General features: G+C 57.0%; 7 protein-coding genes and 1 non-coding gene across 8 annotated transcripts; 3 read left to right on the plus strand and 5 right to left on the minus strand.

The window, feature by feature from the left end:
• Window positions 1-166: 166 nt before the first annotated feature.
• On the plus strand, window positions 167-1,765 carry SLS55_000089 (uncharacterized protein; the record flags this gene model as incomplete). The annotated part of the gene is made up of 6 exons (XM_066771605.1): window positions 167-389; window positions 449-537; window positions 588-704; window positions 767-1,299; window positions 1,642-1,648; window positions 1,703-1,765. The coding sequence occupies 6 exons, from the start codon at window positions 167-169 to the stop codon at window positions 1,763-1,765; spliced, it is 1,032 nt and encodes a 343-aa protein (XP_066636884.1).
• A 511-nt stretch (window positions 1,766-2,276) lies between these two features.
• On the minus strand, window positions 2,277-2,678 carry SLS55_000090 (uncharacterized protein; the record flags this gene model as incomplete). The annotated part of the gene is made up of 1 exon (XM_066771606.1): window positions 2,277-2,678. The coding sequence occupies one exon, from the start codon at window positions 2,676-2,678 to the stop codon at window positions 2,277-2,279; it is 402 nt and encodes a 133-aa protein (XP_066636885.1).
• A 1,889-nt stretch (window positions 2,679-4,567) lies between these two features.
• Window positions 4,568-4,680, minus strand: SLS55_000091. The gene has a single exon. It is a non-coding gene; the product is annotated as a tRNA-Tyr (tRNA).
• A 1,511-nt stretch (window positions 4,681-6,191) lies between these two features.
• Window positions 6,192-6,926, plus strand: SLS55_000092 (uncharacterized protein; the record flags this gene model as incomplete). The annotated part of the gene is made up of 1 exon (XM_066771607.1): window positions 6,192-6,926. The coding sequence occupies one exon, from the start codon at window positions 6,192-6,194 to the stop codon at window positions 6,924-6,926; it is 735 nt and encodes a 244-aa protein (XP_066636886.1).
• A 380-nt stretch (window positions 6,927-7,306) lies between these two features.
• On the plus strand, window positions 7,307-8,797 carry SLS55_000093 (uncharacterized protein; the record flags this gene model as incomplete). Its single annotated transcript, XM_066771608.1, has 1 exon — window positions 7,307-8,797. One exon carries the CDS (start codon window positions 7,307-7,309, stop codon window positions 8,795-8,797), a length of 1,491 nt encoding a protein of 496 aa, XP_066636887.1.
• Window positions 8,798-9,771: 974 nt separating this feature from the next.
• SLS55_000094 (uncharacterized protein) lies at window positions 9,772-11,474 on the minus strand (the record flags this gene model as incomplete). Its single annotated transcript, XM_066771609.1, has 2 exons — window positions 9,772-10,440; window positions 11,226-11,474. 2 exons carry the CDS (start codon window positions 11,472-11,474, stop codon window positions 9,772-9,774), a joined length of 918 nt encoding a protein of 305 aa, XP_066636888.1.
• A 2,776-nt stretch (window positions 11,475-14,250) lies between these two features.
• On the minus strand, window positions 14,251-15,365 carry SLS55_000095 (uncharacterized protein; the record flags this gene model as incomplete). Its single annotated transcript, XM_066771610.1, has 3 exons — window positions 14,251-14,381; window positions 14,473-15,111; window positions 15,182-15,365. 3 exons carry the CDS (start codon window positions 15,363-15,365, stop codon window positions 14,251-14,253), a joined length of 954 nt encoding a protein of 317 aa, XP_066636889.1.
• A 1,392-nt stretch (window positions 15,366-16,757) lies between these two features.
• Window positions 16,758-19,208, minus strand: SLS55_000096 (uncharacterized protein; the record flags this gene model as incomplete). The annotated part of the gene is made up of 2 exons (XM_066771611.1): window positions 16,758-17,847; window positions 17,905-19,208. The coding sequence occupies 2 exons, from the start codon at window positions 19,206-19,208 to the stop codon at window positions 16,758-16,760; spliced, it is 2,394 nt and encodes a 797-aa protein (XP_066636890.1).
• Between the last annotated feature and the right edge of the window lie 2,565 nt (window positions 19,209-21,773).

Raw genomic sequence — 21,773 nt, forward strand, 5'->3', positions numbered from 1 at the left:
GTGCGGAAGAAGATATATGTGTGTGTGTTTTAGTGTCATGTAGTTCCTTTAGGCAATCGTGATTATTTGAATGTGGACGTCATCGCCGGGTAGTGTAGCAGTGGCTAGAGCAGGCTGAGTCAGCTTAGGTACCCCGCCCCCGCGTCTCCAACCACAAGGCCGCTACATGTTAGCTACCTTGACACCAAACTGCCCCCGCAGGACCACGGTTTGCAAAATCACTAAACTCAAACGAGAGAGAAGTACGGAGGAGGAGATGGAAGACAAGGATATTTCAGCCTTGAACAAAGAACAGATTGAGAACGCGGAGGCTGCTAAGGACAGAAAGAAGCAACACAGCTCTCGGAAGGTCACCCTTGTCACTTCCGATGGTGTTGAAATCGAAATCGGTATGACTAAGGCGTCCGTCCCGCGTCCCCAGACACTACAAGCTAACAACGTCGTGTAGAGCGCCGAGTCGCCGAGAAGTCGAATCTGATCAAGGACCTCATTGCTGATTTCGGTGGTCATGTCTACGACCCGATACCCATCCCGAACGTATTCTCAGCGTTGCCCTCTCCCATAAGCTCCTCTGACGTGGGTAACAGGTCAATGAGGAGATGATGAGAAAGATCATCGAATGGTGCGAAGAAGAAAAGAACAATGACTCGGCCGCCGCAAACTTCATAGACGTCGACCACGACACGCTTTTCGAAATCATCCTGGTAAACCCATCAGCCTTATGCAACTACCCGATCCAGTAACTAACGTATCTCCACCCCCACAGGCCGCCAACTACCTCGACATCGCGCCCCTCCTCGACGCCGCCTGCACCGCCGTCGCCAACAAAATCACAGGCAAGACCCCGACGGGCATCTGCCAGCTATTCAACATCGACAACTACCCCTTACCCCAGCTCTCCTCCGGCTCCGCTTCCCCCACCCGCTCTCCCACCGTCTCAACAACGCCGCCGTCCCGCCCCTACAACCCCTCCCTCACCGACATCCACCACGCGCGCCTCATCCTGCAACACATCCCGCTCCACAGCGGCGCCACGCTGCCCCCCGAGCTCGCGCTATCCATCTGCTCCCTCGCCCTGCGCCCGCGCCTCGCCAAGACCAAGACGCAGGCGCTCACCTACCGCGCCAACAGCTTCTGGCGGCCGGGCCCTTACGCCAGCGTCGCCGGGCTGTATCTGAGCACCGCGCCCATCCCGCGTCCCGACGCAGATCTGGGCATCGTCAAGGTCGTGCCGCGGCGCGTCGTGTTTCGCACGTGGGCGGCGGACCAGGGGTGGGCGGATTTCGGCGGCGAGGGGACGTATGTGAATAGTCATACGTGGTTTGAGGCTAGCGTTTTGAGGCCGGTGGGGAGGGGGGAGGCGGACGCGGCGGTGGAGAATGTGGCGCCGGGGTTGTGGGAGGAGCCGGGAAGGGCGAGGGAGGCGTTGGTGGAGTGGGGGTGGGACTTTGTGGAGGGGGAGGGCGGGAGGGTGGTGTGGAAGGTGTGCAATAATATAACGGCGAAGGCCGAGTATTCGGAATACACTGTGGAATGGGAGAGGGGTGTAGCGGCGGATGCGCAGGATACTGAGGCGGTGGGGATGGGTAGGGGTTTCCTGGAGCTGCTGGAACCCGGATTCATTGTTGTCCTTTGGGCCAGGGCTGAGGTGAGTTTCGATCTGGACCTGGTGTTCATGTTTGGTTGGCTGACTGCTTCTTAGCAACAATGCTGGGAGAACCATGTTGAGAAAGCGACCATTGAGATTGAGTGTGAGGTGCTGTAAAATGCTCTTTCACCTCAAAGGAGACTACGCACCCTACGCATCTCGAAAGACTAAACAACGAGAACGATAGACTAAGGGGCATTTGCGTCAAAAGTCTGGCCCTGCATGACCCCGTAGATGAAAGCTTCCTCAACCATCTCTTGTTCGTTTCTCCCAACATCGGATGTTCTCGACGTAGATTATACCCCTTCTTCCAGTCAAGTAATGTCACCAGATCTTGTGTGATTGGGGATGTTTGGTTTTGGAATGGCTACTTATTCTGGCAAAACGGTATCTGCTGCACGTGCACATGATGTTTTGGAAAGAGCTCGTGAGTGACAGAACTACAAGCACCAAGCAGAAGCATAAAGGAAAGTTGCATTTGGAAAAGTGAACCGGAGGATTTCAATCGACTTGTGCCACCCAGAGTCTTTAATCGGGAAGTTGTATGGCTCGGGAAATGGAAACGAATCTCCAGTACAGCAGCCCACAGCGCGAGCGTTCTTAAGACTCCGCCAGCGCATGCCAGTGATCAGCAGCGACGGATAGGCTTGGCTGGGCAGCGAAAGGCAATGTGTCCAGGTTCGCCGCATTGATAGCAAAGGTTCTTCTCACGGCGCTGATCCTTCTCCGCCTGCGTATTGGCGCGTTGGTCCTTGTCGTGCTTTTGGAGCCGATCTACCAGCTGCTCGAAGCTCAGACGATCCTTTTCGTAAACCGTGTCCAGGTACCTTATGAGCTCTATACTTAAGCGTTGTAGGAGCATATAGCGCAGCGTTTTCTGGTCCGTGATGGCGGCTTCAGCGGCGTTTTTGCGGAAAGCGGAGATGAAGTCGGCGAAGGGCTTGTAGGTCTGCCGGAGACGGAAGAGGCGGTCGAAGGCCGAAGACTCGTTTATTTCCTTCAAGAATTCCGCAGCGTCCTTTTCGTTCATGTTGAAGGGCAGTTGGTTCAAGTATGGTACGATAACGATGTGATTGTGTGCCGAAAGGATAGAGCAAGCAATCGAAGCGGCTCCTGGGCTCAAGGGTAAAGTGTAGAGGTGATTTTAGGGGAAAACCCGAAAACGTGGTATTGGCCAAAGAGCGGAGTACTTAAATATGTGGCATAGGTAAGGGGGGGTGCCAAGCACGATATTCCCAATCACATGAACGCCGAGTCCGAAACATCCTCGATTAGATACCACCGTCTGAAGTGAGCGATAAACCGAGTTATGCTGCTACGTCTAGAGATATCAATTTATCTATGACGGTGGGCGCCTTTCGATGCTTTAAGGGACACATTAAGCTTTTTGGAAACTACCCAGCGCTTTAAAGGCAACTATCCAAACGTTTCGCCAGTCACTCAGCGGTCGCTTAGAATCCATTCGAGAAGATGTAAGGATACATCCTTTGGTTCAATATGCAAGCAAGCTTTCTAGAATACCAGATAAGCTTTCGTGGAAGCGAGAACATGTTACTATGTACATACGTGACTGTCGTCTTCCTTCCTCTCGGATTCGCCACAGGGAACTTCAGCATGAGCGAGCCCGCTCGGCCCACTCTAGTCTTCATAACGATAACTGCCATTATCTCTCTGTCTATCACTGTTTTCACCTTGGCAAATGCCGAGATGCTAGGCAATGTGTTGGACTGCAAAAAGCACAGCCGCTGCACTTAATGCAGTACTCGGTTACCCCCCTTACATTCCAACACAATGCCACGGTTAAGCCGGCGATCAACCTTATCAGCGGTGTGGAAAGCCATTCATCTCTTTGTCACTGTTTGTGTTCTACTCACTTCAGTTTGTGCTCTTTGCGATTCAGGCTGTTCTCCACCCTGCACTTGGCCCGGTTCATAACCGCATCATTATTCATTTCTCCGGTACTGAAATACTTCAAGGACGACACGTACCTGAGAGAGTACAAGAAAGCTGTTGATGGGTTCTTCACCAAAAGCCCCAAAGTTCTGAAAAGTGGTGCTGGGTCAGTATCACAACCTCACAGTCGTGGTACAGCCAATGAAGGCAGCTCGACGGCCAATGAAAGCTCGATTGGCGGTGTATCCTCGCTCGAACGGCGGAGAATAGCACCGACACCAAGACAACTCGAAGCTGGAGGGCTGCATCGATCTGCATCGGCCTGATTGCGGATCTTCTCAAAACTACTATTCGGGTTTTCCTTTCACCAATTTCATTCCAATCGACATCATCAGTGGGCATTCCTCTAGTCATGTAGACAGTTTTCGTAGCAATTTCCGGTTCAATTCTATGCTCAGACCCGAGAAAAGTCCAATCTGGAACGTTTAGGAGTAAAGCGAAGTTGAACCAATTAGGTCAGATGCCACTCTCCTAAGAGAAGTGACTGTGCATCTCGCCGTTGCCGTGCGGTAGTATGACACGGCGTTGTGTTCCATGGTTGCGGGCTGAGAACAAATGCCACATGATGACGGATTCCACTGGCCATCCTTACATGAGAAGGTAGAAACTGGTGCTCCACCAGTTCGTAAGGGGGAAACTTCGAAGGTCATGGTCCAAAGCGCATTGAGGCGACTGGTCGGACTTGGAAGAACACGAATTCCGTAGATGGTGGCTGGGAAGGATGATAGCTTCCGATATACACCATTCTCGATACTATCTACTTAATAGTATAGCTTCCTTGATTGCTGTTTCCACGCTTATGTTGTCAAGGTGTGTCATACTAATTATGGTAACTAGTCGGGACTGCCTGTTCATTGCTAGTTCACAGCTTGTCAGTGCAATACTCGGCCATTATAAAAACACCAAAAAAACTCCACCGCATCGCTCTTAGACAGGAAGAGACGTCCAAAGAGCAAAAAAGATGCTTCTCCGCTCCCAGAATCGAACTAGGGACCTTTCGATGGCATTCAATCGCAGCTCTAACGAGTGCGGACTAGATATTACAGTCGAACGTGATGAACCAACTACACCAAGCGGAGAGACGAAATGCGGTGGACCGCACTTGCTTGGAAGGATTCCAGGTTGATGAAAATTCAGATTTTTAATGCTCAATATATACCGTTAGGTTTTCCTTGATGGTGTCCTTTACCTGGCCAAACAAGACACCATTTGGTATAATAGAGCAGATGGTCTTGGCTCAGTTCTGCTCACTTATCCGAGTTAAAGAGAACATGTCAACGTGAGCTTTCTCGGACACGCTGGCCGATTCAGCACAATCTACCTAGTCGCGGCCAGCGGCTAGGATTACACTTGAGAAAATCTCTGAAGACTCTACTTAAGAAGAGCTTCTAAAGGACGCCTTCTTCTTCCACGAGTGTCTAAGCAACAACGACAATTTGAAGTACATGGAGAAGCGGCATGAGTCGAGAAGTTCTGTACAATACCAGCTGCTCAGCACCAGGCCCACCAAATATCTAGTCCGCACTCTTCAGAGCTGCAATTATTAAACGCCATCGAAAGGTCCCTAGTTCGATGCTGGGAGCGGAGAAGATCATTTTTGCCCGTTGGTTGGAGGCACGCAATCGTGGTTGAGGGGACGGAATGGTGTTGAGGGCTGAGGGCGCAAATTTGGTTTGGTGGAGCCGGCGGTGATGCGGCCGACTTGGCAAGCCAATCAGCCACGCGCGTTTGACCGGCGGTCGAATCGGCCTTTTAGCGCATTCCTGCGGGAAGGATGGCCAAAAGATTGGCTGCGAGTGCAGAAGAACGTCGGCGGGTGGGGAGATGTTGCGTCAGGGCGCATGGCCCAAGTTGGCAAAAAAGACTCGGCAGCTGCTAGCTGCATGATGGACAACGGACAAAAAAGATGTGGACAAGCAGGGGATTGCTGTTGCGCCTGTTAGTGGCTGGTCGGTTTGAAGTTGAGTGTGGATCGAACTTACAACCCTGGACCTCTCGCATTCGAGCTGATTCTGCAAAGCGAGCGCTCTACCACTGAGCCTGGGAGTTGTTAGAGGCGTTTCAGACATCATAGGCTGAGGTGAAACTCACTACATGCCCGAGCATGGGATTATGTAAGCGCTGGCTTTTTGCAGTGTTTATATGGTGCACGGTGATGGCCGTTGCGGGCGCACCAAACGGGGCATGAGTGCTGCGGTGCTGCCAGAGTCGAGGCCGGACGCGGACGGGGATGACGCCACATCATCAGAAGCGGTGCAAGGTTGCAGAAAAGGGCCGGCGTGTGGGCGGCTAGCTGGCGGCGGCGATCAACCCGCCAGCTCAAGCATCACCCCAGCCCGATCCCAGGGCCCAGCGCCCCAGCCGGACCACCCTGTCGCTCTCCACGCCGCGCCTGAAACCTACTTCGTGCTGGCAATCAATGGCCTCCGCGCCGGACCTGCACCACCGCCTGCACCACCGCAGTCACGCTCCCTCCAAATAATGGCGATCGTGTGAGGCCGGCGCATGGTCATACGCAGACGCAGCCTAGTTACCAGCCACCCTCATTGGCTCGCTCCCGCCCGCCCAAAGCTCTCCCACGTATTGCCGCATGGCCGCCAACCGCCGCTTCGCCAGCCTGCTCGACGGCATGGGAGCCATCTTCGCTCCCAGGCCGCGAGACCACGCCTTCGCCTACGACTCCGACTCGGCCTACCACCGCCCGCGCACCTCGCGCCGCCCGCGCCGCAACACCTTCGACCACGACACGCGCCACGAGCCCGCCTATGCCGCTGCTCCGCCGCCCAAGCCCGACCTAGATCACCTGCGCCAGGCCCGCGCTGCCTACTACGCCCCGCCGCCAGAGCTCGCTGAGCTCGCTGACCCGCGCAGCGGTCGCCGGCCCTCGGCCGCATCCGTCGCGCTATCCTCGCACCCGCCCACGCCGCCGCCGCCGCCCGTGCCGGTGCCCGACCTGCCGGACATGGAGCCCAGGCTGACGCGCGCCGCCAGCACCCGCAAGACCTCCCGGAGCAAGCGCCAGCAGCCCGACGAACGCCGCCCCAGCAGGAAAGAGCGGGAGGACCGGGACAGCGGCGTGTATGTGTACAGCACGCCCCGCAGCGGTGACAGCAGGAGCAGGCGGGAAGAGGATTTGGGCGACACGAGATCACGCGCAGGCGGCGCCCACAGGAGAGCGGTGTCGTCCCCCGCCACCAACATTATCGATGTCGAGGTCGAGAGGGAGCCTGAGCCCGAGCCCGAGCCGTCGGTGCGTAGGGCGGATGGCGCCAGGTTAAACCGGTATGTCCTTGGGATTTCACTCTCATCCGAACCTGGTCGTTGACGTGATACAGGACCATGTCTGCCCGCGACTCAGCCCGTCCCGCAGCCATGACCCGGCCATCTCTCAGAAGGACGGGAACGTTGAAAACCCCACCCGGCGAGATGCCTCCGGCGACGCCTTCCCAGGGCCACCAACGGCGGAACAGCGGGATCCTCAGTCTGTTCCGCCATGTACCGCCGCCGGCTCAGACGCCGGAAAAGAAGTAGGTTCCTCTGGACGTCGTGCTCGTGTCGCTGCTCACATTGCCGCCCAGATATGACTGTATGGTCTGCATGGATGAAGTGCGTGCATCTCGCTGCCCGAGGCTCTCATGTGGCCATCGCATGTGCCACACCTGTCTAAAACGTCAGTTCGAACTCTCCGTCCGGGATCCGCAGCACATGCCCCCGAGATGTTGCACCACTGAGCATATCCCTCTTAAATATGTCGAGCGCCTCTTCGATACCAAATTCAAGGTCCTCTGGAACAAAAAGTACCAAGAATACACGGCAAAGAACCGAACATACTGCCCCACCCGTGGATGCGGAGAGTGGATCAAGCCCTCCCACATCCGCATGGACCCCACCGTCGGCCGCAAGTACGGCAAATGCCCGCGCTGCCGCGTCAAGGTGTGCGTCAAATGCAACAACCGCTGGCACCTCCGCAAGGAATGCCCCAAGGACGAGGACGAGGAGGCGCACGCCTTCGCCGAGATGGCCAAGGAGTCCGGGTGGCAGAAGTGCTACAACTGCAAGGCCATGGTCGAGCTGAAGGAGGGCTGCAACCACATGACGTGCCGGTGCACCGCGCAGTTCTGCATGCTGTGCGGCGCGCGCTGGAAGACGTGCGAGTGCCCGTGGTTCAACTACCAGCACCTCGACGACGAAGACCGCCTGCAGAACATGCGCGTGCCCGAACCTTACGTCGTCGTCGAGCGCGACCGTCCCGACGCCGCCGTTCCTCCACCTCCACGCCCGCTGCAAAACGCCGCCCGCCCCGACCAGTACGCCGTGCCCGCCCCCCGCCTCAACCACCCCGTCTACGCCGCCGCCCAGGAGGACCACCGCCCGGCCACCGCCCGCACCGCCCGCACCTTTTACGCCCCCGACCGTGACCGCGACCTCGACCGCGAACGCGAGCGCGAGCGCGAAGACGAGATGCTCGCCCGCCGCCTGCAATCCGAGTTCCTCGCCGACATGGCCGCCGCCAACCCCAACAACGCAACCACTACCACCCAGCAGCGTGCCGGCAGCATCCGCGGCGGAAGCCTCAGCCGCAGCGGTGCAGGCGGCGGCAGCCACCGTCGGCACCACCACCGCCACCGCACCGCCCCCGTCGTCGTCCCGCCGTCCCGGTACGACTCGCCCGAGCTCGAGATCGAGGTCATGGGCGTCGGCAACGCGGCGGGCCACCACATGAACGACTTCGGCATGCCGGGCGCGGCGGCCGTTGCGGCGGCAGCAGGAGGGGGACGTCACGGTCAACGACCGGCGCCGACCGCCGTCCCGCGCCGCAGCAACACGACGCGCAGCAGCACCACCGCGCGAAATGGCCACCACCACGCCACGGCGCGCCGGGAGCAGCAGCAGCCGGAACCGGATCGGCGGTATGCGACAACAACTACCGCCGCCGCCGCCGCCGCCGCCGCCGAACCGTATACGGTGACGACGATTACGGGTGGCAACACCCACCAGTACCAGTACCAGTACGCGCGGCAGCAGCAGCAGCGGCGGCAGGCGGCCGCGGTCGAGGCGTCGGTCATGGCCGGCTTGGGGGATCCGGCGCGCAGCGGCATGGGCCGGGTCGGCATGTGGTTGAACTACGTCGAGAACGATCCGGCCGAGGTGGAGGGGAGGGCGCAGCGGAGTGGTGCGGCTGTGGCGGCGTATTGATGATGTGTGGTGGTGGTGGTGATTGTGGGGATGGTGGGGATGGTGGGGATGGGGACGGAGGTTATATGATTCGTCTTCTTTTTTTTTTTTCTGTTCCTTTTCTTTTCTTTTCGAAAAACTCTAATGACTTTATGAGGGATGGTGGATGAGATTGATGGGTAAGGGTAAGAGGTGGAGAGATTGATTTTGCAGGCTTTTTGTGGGGGAGTGCTTTTTCTTCTTTCTTGACGTCTAGTATGGCTGGGTTGGTTGGTTGGTTGGTGATACCCCCTCCCCCACTTCTTTGGGTCTCGTATATGCTTTTTTTTTTTTTGGTGGTCTCTTTTGGGTGGTGGTTGGTGGTTACGATATCAGAATGTTTATGGATGGGGGGCATGCATGCATCGTCATCCGCTTCTTTCACCGCTTTTGTTTTTCTTTTTCTTTTCTCGTGGTCTCTTCCTCTCCGCTCTCCTCCAGCTGGACTGGATTGGGCTAGGTGGGAATCGGAGGAGGAGAGACGGAAAAAAGGGATTTTGCGGATCATCTTCTCCTTCTACCTAACTTGTTGTTCTTTACTTTGGGTTCGTCACCTACTTGCAGTTTGTCGTGCGATACATAGCGGTTTTCCGGGTATATGACGTTTTTTTTCTACCCAGTTTGGAACAAAAGGTTAAGCAAGCGCGCTCGTTCGTTCGTCTGATTGTTGGCTTTTTTCCTTTCTCTTTTTTGAGTTGTTCAAGCTTGTATAGGTATGTGGTCTTTGTAGGAATTGTGAACCACGCTCATTGTTACGCATGCATGCTCGTCAAGATGCTCTAGCGTGTTGAAGGGAGATGTCGTTCCTTTCCATGTTCCCGCGAGGTATAACTCCAATACTTCCCTCCCCACACCGGTGGACAGCAAGCATCCTCATCCCTTTTTCCCCATGCAAACCGCTCTTTCTTCATCATCATCCCCCCTCCCCCCTCTATTTCCCCCTTCGCCCTCCCCCATCACGGCCACGCATCCGGATCCCTCGGCCCAATACTCCCATACACCGCCGCATCGCGCCACCCCCACGCCCTCCCCAACATCCCCCCCACCTCGACTCCCTCCTCTTCCCCCTCCCTTACCTGCCCGATCCCCCTCAGCAACGCCACCAACGCCGCCTTATCCTCGGCATCCACGTCGCCCGCTTCCAGCGCGTCGATGAAGCGCTCCGTCTCGTCGCCGGCGCGCGTGCCCGCGCCGTCTTCCGGCTCGAAGAGGGCGGGCCACGCCAGCGTGCCGAGGTCCGTGTACCAGCTGGGCCCGATGCCCATGTGGCAGATGAGGTAGCGGTCGGGGTGCAGGGCGGTGCGGAGGTTGGCGTAGATGCGCGGGTGGGAGGGGTCGGTGGCGTCGTCGTTGTTGTTGTTGTCGTTGTCGTTGTCGTTGTCGTTGTTGTTGTCGTTGTCGGCGGGGTGTGTCGCCGAGGGGGGGACGTGGCGGTGGTGCCAGCCGCCGAGGCCGGAGGAGCCGATGCGGAAGGTGCGGAGGTGCGGGGCGTGTTTGAGGAGGTGGGCGAAGAGGTGGGACCAGCGCAGCGGGGAGGTGCGGATGACGGGGGCGTCGGGGTGGAGGACGGATGGGTCGTAAGGCCGGGGGATGTAGCCGGTGGCGGCGTCGGGCGTGGCGAGGAGCTGGAAGTAGGGGATTATGGAGCAGTCGTCGAGGTGGAGGTGGCGGAGGCGCGGGCAGTGGGCTGTTAGCCACGAGAGTTGCCAGCTGTGCGAGATGGTGTAGTTGCCCAGGGCGAGGGTGCGGAGGCGGGGGAGGTGGAGGGGGCGGAGGTCGAGGAGGGGGAGGTAGCCGAAGTATTGGTCGCTGTGGAGGGAGAGGGTGGTGAGAGTGGCGGAGCATGGCGTGAGCCAGGTCGGGACGAGCTCGGACATGAAGGTGTAGAGTCTTTTTGCAGGACGTCGTCAGTTCAGCGCTTTTTGTTGGAGCGGTGGGACAGGGGCTTACTCGGGAAGCAGGAACTCTTGTTCAGGGGCCTCAGCGAAGTGTTCGGTGGCGATATACAATCGCAGGGAGGTGAGTCTGGACATGACATCTTTGAAGTGTTTGCTGTTGACTAGCGCTGGGTCGTTGATGTTTTGCAAGTTCCGGATGGAAATGTCTTTTACGTTGGACAATGCTGGGTCGGCAAGTGTTTTGAAGAACTGATCAAGAATCGGCCGGCGGAACTCTGTCGTTTGCGGCCAGTTTGAATACTGCATTGAACCTTCATCACGTCGTACTCTGCCACTAGTCACGTTGTTTGAGAATCGAAGGGATGCACTCTTGAGATTCGGGAACCGACCGAAGCTCTCGAAAGCGTCACGACACTCCTTGCTTAATTCAGCCTGACCAGAATGCTCTTCTTCTTTCTATTCACCAGATCAGACCAACAGTGGCTTGGTTTGGGGTGGGTGGGGGGCCTTACCGCATTTTCCTCAATCGTGTTGAGATAGACGTGACGGACAGCCTTGTTCAATTCGGGGCTCTCAAGGAAGGCATAATACTTTTCAATGCTTTTGGGAGAAGGATAGAGTCGTATGGTATGGAACAGCGTGTAGCTTGCCGTGGCAGCCAACCGCTTCGACGACTGTCGCACGGCGCACAAGTCATCTTTATCAAGATAGCTGGCGATTTGGATGAGTAGTTCCGTGGGTAGTGCAGTGATAGAAGCCATGTTGGGATAACGTTGTGTTTGGGATAGGAAACGGCCACCTACTTACAATCATGCTGCGTTGATTAGGCAGCAGCGCCGCGCTAAGAAGCAAGCGAGTCGAGGGCATTGCCTAATACAGAAAGGATATCCTCCATCCGTGCAGGTTCCCTTTGAGTATCACAGGCGACGCTACCACACTCCTACATGTGCAATCTCTCTGCGAATACAAACTCACGTTCTCCGTCCGGACGTTGAATTCAACTGCACATCCGTACAGTACAGGATCTCTCTAAGTCTTGAATCTGGCTCTACCGATTCCCAGTCTCTTCTTTCTGCCGAGAACACTTCCGTCTTTTCCCGATCCGTCTTCATGAGTTCCTGTTGTAGAAAGCATCGAATAGCAAGATTGGCGAACATTGCTTGTTCAGCTCTTACGAATTTGCCGCCCAGTACTCTGTCGCCACTCGTCTCGTGCATGCTCCTCTCTCGGCCTTCGAGAACCATGCACTCGGAAGATTCGGTAACATTTGCACTTGTTTCCGTAGGAGGTGAAGGTTAACGCTGCGGAGGTGGAGGAAGCTTGCCGTACTTTTTCTTAGTTTCCTCCTTCACTTTGCGACGTTCCTCCACAGGCAATTCTCGTGCCTGACATAACCTGGCGATGTGACTTGGCTCGGCGCATAGGAAACACTGCCGATTCGCTGGAGGAGGGTAACCCTGCCCTAACGATGGAGAATAGCCTTTTCTGGGTGCCTGAGAGTAGGCCTGTCCTTCGTTCGGAGGGTAGGCATGTCCTTGGCTTGAGTGGTAGATCTGTCCTTGGTTCTATCCCGGAGGGCGGTAGCCACCACAATCTGGGCCGCATTCGGAGTTTTGGACTGGAGGGAACAAGTGCTGTCAAATGCTCAATTGAGGGCTCATACTTAAGTACTGAAGGATCTCCGAGAATCTTTACTGCTCAAGGGATTAGCACCATCGATTTTTAGTAGATTTGGTCATCGTGGACTTGCGCTTTGCTTTCTTCTCAGGTAATTTCGCCGCCGTGATGATCTGATCTGTCGACACATTAAATCTTGCGGCATATTGACGATGGATCACAGATGTGCTGTTCCCACGAGATCAAAATCAGAAAAGTTGAAGTCGACATTGGCTGCGATGCTTCATAGCCACTCCCCACCTGGCACCTCTTTCCAGTTTCGCATCTACCTTTCCCACCACCACCACAAGTCTCGACCCAGCAGCCCGCAGCACCCAAAACCACCACTCGGAGAGCCGCATCCAAACAAGACCTGACCAAACGCCACAAAAGGCAAGTCGACCAACCAACCCTCCAACGACCGGATCCTGCAGGATTCCCCCGCCTGTCCCCCTCTCCGTCCACCCCCAACCCTCGCCCAAACAGATGACCAGCCGCGGCTGTTGGTCTATTTTCCTACGTTCGAACATCCCGTTTTTCCATTTCCCATTCCAGCCAGTCGCAAAAAAAAACACGAAATCCGTATTTCCTGTGCATTGTCACAAAAAAGTACATACACATACATAATCGTTGTCGGACACTACTCGTCCACGGGAAAAGGCGGCGACCGGCTCTCCCAAACTCCCCTCATACATAGTCACTGTAGGACGAGCAAGCACAAGCCCGACCAAGAAGTCCACACAGCAGAGCGTTCACAGAAAGCGGCGGAACGCAAGAGGTCGAAAAGAAGGAACGAGTGAGGGGGGCAGGAAGTGCATTGCGTCGGCCGACATGAGCCAACAAACACCTTTCGGCTCCCCACGCGCGCGCGTGCGCATCGTTCCCACGTACTCGCTACAGTGATGAGCACACACACACATTACGCGTCCGTTCTCTCCTCAGCATTATTGCCATTAGGCCCCTACCGACCAACCAACCGAAACATCCAGCTAACCAGCCCGTGTCAGCCAGCGAAACCAGCCAGCGGTGAATCCCCCGCCGCGTAAGATACCAATTACACGAGAGCTGAAATCTGGCTTCTCGTCGAATCGGTTTCCTTCACTCATCTGATAACATCATCATCATCATCATCACCTGTGACGAGAGAGCCAAAAAGTAACAAATTGAACCAATATTATACATCGGCCATTCTAAACCAAGGAAGAAACCCCGTTACATTCCCGTTACGTTGCTACCGACATCGATATCCACATTCACAATTCACCAGTATTACCTCACACGTTGATAATGTTCACACTGATTCCATTCTTTCCATCCGCACACTCATTCCATTCCATGTATCCCGTTAAAGAGAGACAGAGAAAAAGGAAAGAGAGAAAAAAAACCGATAACGCCAGCCTCCCCATTAAATCCTAAACGACATGCACCACCATCCACACGACAACAGAGAGAAAAAAAATCCCCATCCCATATCATAGTTTCCCAATAAGCCAGAAAGGAGCGTGTGAAAGGCCAGCGCTGAGGCAGAACGACTCCAGATAGCGGTGTATAATATATACGAACAGGAGCGGCAAGAGAGACGACTCAAAAACTTATTAAACGGCGTGGCTTTCGTCAGTATGTATGAGGGAAGCGGCGTTTGCGACGAGAACGAGAGTCCTCACGCCGCAACCGCCGCTGCGCTTTCAGGGTCAATAAATAAAAACGATGAGGTAGTAAAAAAAAAAAAGATTTGAAAAAAAGCCATTTTTTGTGTTGAGTGAAAAAACGCCCGTTGCAATGCTCTCGTCAGGTGGGAAAACCAAGGAGAAAGGGTTACTAGATCGATGCCCATGACTGCTGATGCCCCATTCGGCAAAGTGTCGTCTTATTCATTCATGCTCAGATGATGCCGAAGCCGATGACGAACCAGCTGAAGGTGGCGACGGTTATGGCGAAGGTGCCGAACAGGAAGCGCATCGTCTGCTGCTCGACCGAGACGCCGGCAGCGCTGCAGCCAGGGCAAGTCCAGTCTACGATGCGACGGCAGATTAGCTTTTGGCCTTGCTGAAAGCGGAGAAAAGACAACAGGGGAAAAAAAAAAAGGGAAAGGGAAAAACTAACCTTGCCTCGGAACGTATTCCTGCGGGCGGTACATGCCAAAGGTGAAAGTGTTGGAGACACCCAGGTAGCCGGCGGCGGCGGTGGCAGAGATACTGCTTCCAGCATCATACACGATGAGCGTATACGTCGCCTGCACCAAGCTCTGGGTGGCCGTCTTCTCGAACTCGCCCGTGTCCCAGTACACCATGTTGGTCTCGTGGACCGACAGGTTGTTGGCCAGCGTGTACGTCTGCGAGTTGAGGCTGCAGCTGGCCAGCACGTTGATGGCCGAGGGCGTCGCCGACAGCGACGTGTAGTTCCACGCGAACGACATCCATTCGCCGATCTTGTAGTACTGCGACGAGTCCGTCGCCGCCGGCGTGATCATCGAGATGCCGCCCGACGGGAGACGGGCGTCGTACGACGTGCTCTTCGACCCCTTCTTCGACGTCTTGGTGCTGCCCGTTTCCTTGGCCGTGCCCGTCGTCTTGCCCGTGCCCGTCGTCTTGTCCGTGTTCTTGCCCGTGTTCGTGCCCGAGGCGGTTTCCTCGGCGGTGCCCGTCTTGGACGCCGTTTCGGCCGCCGTCGTCTTCTTTGCCGAAGCCGACTTGGTGTCTGATGAAGCGGCATCGGTCTTGGCTGCCGTGGTCTTTGCAGCGGCTGCATCCTGGAAGTTAGCTCAGTGGGTTCTTAAGATCGGCGGTGCCGGTCGCTTAAAGGTAGAGCTCACACTCGCTGCTGCTGCTGCTGTCGTTGTTGTTGTCGTCCTGACGGACGTAGAACCAGTTTTCACGCTTGAACAGATTCTCAACGCCCATGACCTCCTTCATGTCGTCCATGTTGGGCGGCCATGGCCACGCGGCCGAGAGGGATGCCAGCGTCAAGGCTGCAGCGACGAGCTGTTGAGGACGCATGGTGGGCTGGGGTGCGGGTGCACGGCGACGCAGAAAAAGTCAATGGAGACGCGGACGCGTCGTGGAGCCGGCGGGGTGGCTCGGGATTAGAGTGCTTGTGTCTGGGGGGCGGGCTCCGCGGATCTGGGAGTGATGTGTGGTTGGCGGTGGAGGCGGTGGGAGGTTGGGTGATCAGTTGCGATGCGACGGAGGCGAATGCGACGAGCTAGGCCTTCCAAACGAATGACTGAGAGCGATCGAGGGCCGGGCAACGAACGGGGCGCGGGCGATGGATAGGGGCGCAGGTGTTGAGTGCTCAGCAGCGCTGGAGGGCGTCGAGAGAGAAAGGCTTCTAGGCGGATGGGCCGCAGGGGTTGCAGCGCTGGATCGCCGTCGGGCCCGGAAGGCGAAAATGGCTAAAATTAGCGCTGGATACGGGGTAGGCTCAGGCCGTATCGCTCACGAGCACCACCTTAGGCCGGTGACAATGCGCTGTATATAGGCCCGCAAGCTCCGCGTGCAGCGCAGCGCAGCGCCGCGAGGTGGAGCTCGATCTCTCTCCTGCTGGCGCCGGCCGGCGGGGTCGCCCTCTCACAGCGTCCCAGCGCCAAGTGTTGTTCCCACGAGCACCGGCACGCGCCTGCGCCCATTGGACAGGCCGCCCGCGAGTGTCGCGGATTAGGTAGGGCCTCCACCCGCGCTCGCCCGCTGCCTCAGCCGTCCCGCCCACAGCCTCCCCAGAGCACACCCATCCCCTCCTTCCTGCCGTTCCGCCGCACTTAATCGCGCCGGTGGCTGTGCGGCTCTCACAACCCCAAGCATGCCTGGCCCAATCCGGCCGGAGGTGCGCTAGTGGGCCTTGGACCGTAGTGCCCGCCGTCGCATTCCTGGCTTCGACACGTCATATGCTCCCTCGGTGGTGTGTTTATGCTAAAGAATCTACCGGGCTGTTTATGCTCCATCCAGCCATGATCAGCCTCATGCGCTCGGCCATGTGGAGGAAAACAGAGCAGCTTTAGCGAGCTCTCGGCAAATCCCCTCTGTCGCTCGTGTTGCTACTATCTTAGCTGGGACCGGAGGACACGCTGCCCGCCCGGAGAGCATCTATTCGTCATTTATGACTCGATATAACAAAAGTAAACAGAAAATGTGGGCTCGACGGTCAAGTCTGAGCAGCCCGGAGTATGTGTTGTTCCCCGTCCTTCCCTCGCTCTTTAGTCCTAGGTGGTCCGAAAGGATCGCACCATTCCAAGTAATAATAAGTAATCTTCACTTTCAAGCCGCCGTAGCGCCATGCATCCCTGTGCTTCCTGTGATCCTCGTTGCGCCGGCGCCGTGGACATGTATGAAACAAAAACATGAACGAAACTCTTTTCACAGTGTCAACAAATAAAAAACAAAACCCAAAACGCCCTATATGAACGACCACTGGCAATGACAGGCATTCGACGGGTCATCTCGCCTTTGCAGAGCCCTCCTCGAACTCTTGCTACTGCTCCCACTCTTGTAATCACTGTAGTCTGGATCCGACTCCGACAGCGTCACCACGATCGTCTTGCCGTCTTTCAACGTCGGCACCATCCGTCCGTCATCAAGAAGTTGCATCTGTTGACAGTATGCTTCGTCCTTGGTAGACGTGCGGCGTTCTTCGATCTTCACGATGCGCGGGTACCACTGGATGTCGTTGATGTCGGTATCGCCGGGGGTGCTGCGTCGCTCGACCGGCGTTGGCGTAGTCGTCACGATGGCCGCACTATTTGTAGACACGATGGTGACCGGAGAAGGATACGTCGTCGCTGGTATCGAGCTGCTCGATTGCGCAGGCGTCGCGTAATTGGTTGCTGAGGCCAGTCCGGACGACACCGCTGTGGACATGGCTGAGGACGTGTTCTGCTCCACGTAGATGAACGTCTCGAGGAAAGTCGAATTCCAGATGCAGTACCATGGCTTGTCGCCGGCGACGACTTGATGACGAGACCGGAATCCCGAAGGCATATCGAAGCCAGCGGGCGGATAGGGAGAGTAACTACTGTCGTCACCTGAACTTGACGACTGCGCCTCGCGTTTCTCATACTGAGCGCCAGCCGCAAATTCATCGGGTCTCAGGATGACAATCTTGTCGTACAAAGTCTGAAAATGCCACGCCGGTCCATCAGTGGGATTGTCAAGGTCAGTGACCAGGCTAAGCGCCTGGGGCTCGATGTTTGGCGCTTGACTTCCGTAGTTAACTCCCGTGTTGTTCTCCAAAGGCGACAGCCACATGGCGTACGAGTTGGCTTTCCCATAGGATTTAACGTTGATCTCGAGAGGGGGCCCGTCCACGTTGCACGACCAAGCATCATTCTGCCCCGAGCTCGTGAGGCACTCATTGCTCGAGACGTCAGGGCTGCGGATTGGAAGCGCATACTTGCCCACAGGTAAGGCGGGAAGGCCGGTGGGAATCACTTGAATGCTCGAAGCGTCGAACAATGATTCCGTACTAACCACCGTGACCATAGAAGGCCTGTTGTTAGTGTCAGTATTACGAGGGATGTGGGCAGTCGCGCCCGAGTTCACTTACCGATCTTTGTTTTTTTCCATGTGTCCTTTGGCCATGAACGTGCCGATGACAACTCCCAATATTACTGCCAGTATCACAATGATAACGAGGGCGGTGATGAACACCCACAGGGGCACCTTACCCCACAGGATTTTAGTCTTCCTCTTTTCCTGCCATGACTTCTCGCTCCAACTTTTATCGTTTAGATTACCGGGACTGTCTGGTCTAGCTTCTCCCGATGCAGATTGGTCCTGCGACTGCAAGGGTTCCTGCGACTGTGGCGTTGTCTGGCCATTGCCCATGGGTTGCATCATCATACTAGAATTGCTCGATGGTAACGCTTCTTGAGACATCGAGGGGCCATGCTGTGCAGCGGGCGAAGCCGCCAGACCACCAGCCGCGGCTCCTGCCGCGACTGCTGTTGTGGCTCCCGGTGCAGCCCCCGTCTCCGCTTCGGTCACGAGACCAAACTCCTCCGGCACAGCCATAAGCGAGGCCTTGGTCGGACCCTCCTCCGGAAACCTCGAGTAGGGGGGCAATTGCTCCGTGTGGCCGTCTGGCCCTATGATGTCCTGCTCCTCACCGTCGGGCCCTATTTGCCTGTGGAAGCCTTGGCCAAGTCCGGGGAAGCCAACCGGAATCTGATTTTGCACGGGTGCGGGCCGAATCTCGTCGGGGTCGTCGAAGACATTCTGGGGATACATGGCGTAGGGATGTGCGGGGGGCCCATGTTGCGAGAGGGCTCGTTGAGGGCCCTGAGCGGTGGAGGTTGTCGTGACGCTGGAGGAGCGGCCTAGACCAGTGCCCTGAGGGTACATGCCATAGGGGTGGCTGGGGCCGGAGTTGGCCGCGAAACCGCTCTGCGACGCATGTTCGGTCGCGAATGACGATGTAGACGCAATCGAGATACGGTGCGATAGCTGTGGCAGGCGAGGGGCAGGGGAGTATGTACTGTTCCGCTCGGGCGTCGAGGAGTTGGGGCCGTCTTGGGCCATGGTGAAGGATCCTCGTGCCGCATGGCCGCCTTTCGTGATGCTATTCCGCTGCGAAGCAATCGCAGGGGGGCCCTTGGTGTCCAGTGGGAAATTTTCTGAGATAGAGTGACGTACGGACGACCGTATCGAAGCCCTGTGGTCGAGGGTAGTGGCCGAATTCCTAGCAATACCGGCCCCATGGTCGTTTCCCGGCCGAAATCCATCCGCTACTCCCATGCCAAACTCCGAGTCCTGGTCGCGGTCGAGGGCATATTCGTCGTCGAAGATGTTGGGGTTCCCGGAATTGGAGGGCGTCGCGTGGTCGTCGCTGGGCGGCTGGCGTCCGTCCATTGCGCCCGGCAAGCGAGTCGCCTCCTTATCGGGGGCGTGAGGGCGCCGTGGTGGATCGAATTGTGCGGTTCGGAAGGGTCGAGGGCGGGGGACGACGTGAGCGGCGGGCGGGCGGGTGGCGTGCAGGGTAGGCGCAAGTTCGTGACGGGGGCGAGGGCGGTGTTGGTGTTGATGAATGTGGTCGCGAAGTGGAGAGATCCGGGTGGTCAGGACGGCATGGCTCGGGGTACGCCTGGTCCACTGGGCAGAAGCGCACCTGCATGATTTCAGACTAGAGCGTTTCGGGCATGACAGAAAAAGTGAGCCCGGCCGAGCATACCGAAACGGGGCTGCCCACGAGAGCGCTGTGCGGTGCTGCCAGCGCCGCTATCTATCCTCTGCACCGCACAGCCGTCAACGGTCGCCCTTCGCAGCATCGCGACGCCCCGTTGCGCCCCATCACGCCCCCACGGCAGCGCGAGCGACTCCGGGGCACGGCCGCACCCTCGGCGTTGAGCTGGCTTTTAGTCAGGCCCGGGCGATGTGCGGTGCTGCCGCCGTCAAGGCCCGGCGCCACCGACGGTTCCACGGCGCGGCGGCTGACACCTCGCGTGTGTTTGAGGAGATGCAACCCTCATCCCCCTCGCGGGCAGAATGTGTGCCTGCTGGGCGTGCTGGCGGCCAGCAACCCCCGCAGGATTAACCTTGATTTTAGCGTCCCCTTGCTCCTGTCAGCACCTGCTCGCCGCCGACGACCCGGCTCGATTGGGCCGGCCCTCTGCGTCCTGCTGCGCCCGGTGATAAGCGCTTGAGCAGCGCGTGGAATAGGGTGCTGACGATACATAGCCTCCGCTCCAAGTGCCGGTCGCGCTGCATCTCCCAGCCGCATTCTACTGGCTGTAACCGCCGTACCTGCGCTGCGACACTTGAGCCGACTCTGACGCGTGAGCCTGAAACGCTGCCGTCACGTGCCGGCGTTGCTAGCGCTCGCTGTCACAAAAGCCTCCCGCCGCCCCTTCGAGCCCTGAGGCCTGCTCGTGTTGCTGACCATGAGATCATTCCCTGCGGTGCCTGGGCTGCTCAGCCGCACAAGACTATTTCCAGCCACGCTCGGTTTAATAAACAGCCCTTCACCTTATTATGAGCTGGCCGGTGCCGGCGCCTCTCGCGGCCGCACTCGTCTCGGCAGGTGGAGAACGCCCCTCTCGTCACTATGAAAGGGCCCGTACTGATCTCCGAGGGACCATGCGCTCGTCGCGAAACTCGAGACGGAACGGCTCCGGCAGGACACCCGCCCTGCCAGGGCCCTCGTATCCGCTTGGATCTTGCCGGAGCAGCAAACTCTGAGCGGCCCTGTGTGAAAAACGTTGGACGAATTGGCGGGCGTGCTTGTAGGGATTGGGTGGAAATGACTCTGCAGTCCTTCGGCGAGCGCAAAAAGCTGGGACCTCAGCTAGAGCTCCGGGCCACCGGTCTGGGCGCCGAGATCGTCCTGTCAGTGCCCAAGACATAATAGTTCGCGCTCAAATTGGGGCGTCTGTGACTGCTGCTCATGCGATGTAGAAGAGTCTGTGAGAGCCAATGCGGACGAGTGCCGCTGCTGCAAATTGCGACTAGTTCTGCATACGGAGAATGAGCCCCTCAGCAGACCAACTGAGGAAACAGACTCCACGAGCCACCCCCCGAATGCTGCAGCTAGCCGTGTTTGGTCGGCCTTCGATTCCATCATGGTCACCTCGTCCGGGACTTCGACGAGATACGTACCGAAAGGCCGCAATCCATACTCCCACCCCAGTCTTCACCTTGACGACTGGGGATCAACAACACGGATAAGTCGGTCACGAAGCGAATGCCGGGCTTCCGATCAAGTGGCGAAACTTGTTTGCCTATCCTTGAGATGGTGAAAGATTGCATCCGAACTGTAAACAAGCGTTGTATGTACTACCCCCAGACTTTCGAAGACATTGCAGGGTTCCTGCAGATTTAGCTTGAACCTCTGCTCAACGTTACACCAACCAGCCACTGTACCGGTGTAATGTTCCGCTGCTAGGTCGCACTGAACGCAAATCGAACGCCTTCTCGACGTCGAACAGGGACGCCCACTCCGTCCGAACAATTTCCGCAAGGTTGGGGGGAAAGCCACAGAACCTAGCCGTGGTGTTCGCTAGAAGTCGAATTCTGCAGGAGCACATTGCTCGAGCAGAGCCAGAAGAGCGAGTATTCACCTAATCTCTCGGGGAATTGCATCTCAGTCTTGAGCCGCTTGTCACGGTTCCATCTGTGGGTGCAACCTCATGCCTTGTGTGGTTTATGTCACTGGAAGATTAGACCCGCCCCGCGGGTTACGAAATGGCTGTACACTTCTCAAGTCTGTCTTACCAAAGGTCATAATGTACCTACACGGACGGTTGAAATATTCGTTTCAGTATTCTTGTGTAGTTTTTGAAACTTACATCAACGATCGGCTGTATGCTTCAGCTGATTACGTCAACGAGTGCAACCTCTCCAGTGGAACATGGAAGCATGTTCTTTGGTGGCCCATTGGGCGCCAGAAGTGCCAAGGAACAGCACGTCTGTATGCCAGTG

The sequence above is a fragment of the Diplodia seriata genome, assembly GCF_021436955.1.
Source record: "Diplodia seriata strain FDS-637 chromosome Unknown scaffold_1, whole genome shotgun sequence".
Classification (NCBI taxonomy): domain Eukaryota; kingdom Fungi; phylum Ascomycota; class Dothideomycetes; order Botryosphaeriales; family Botryosphaeriaceae; genus Diplodia; species Diplodia seriata.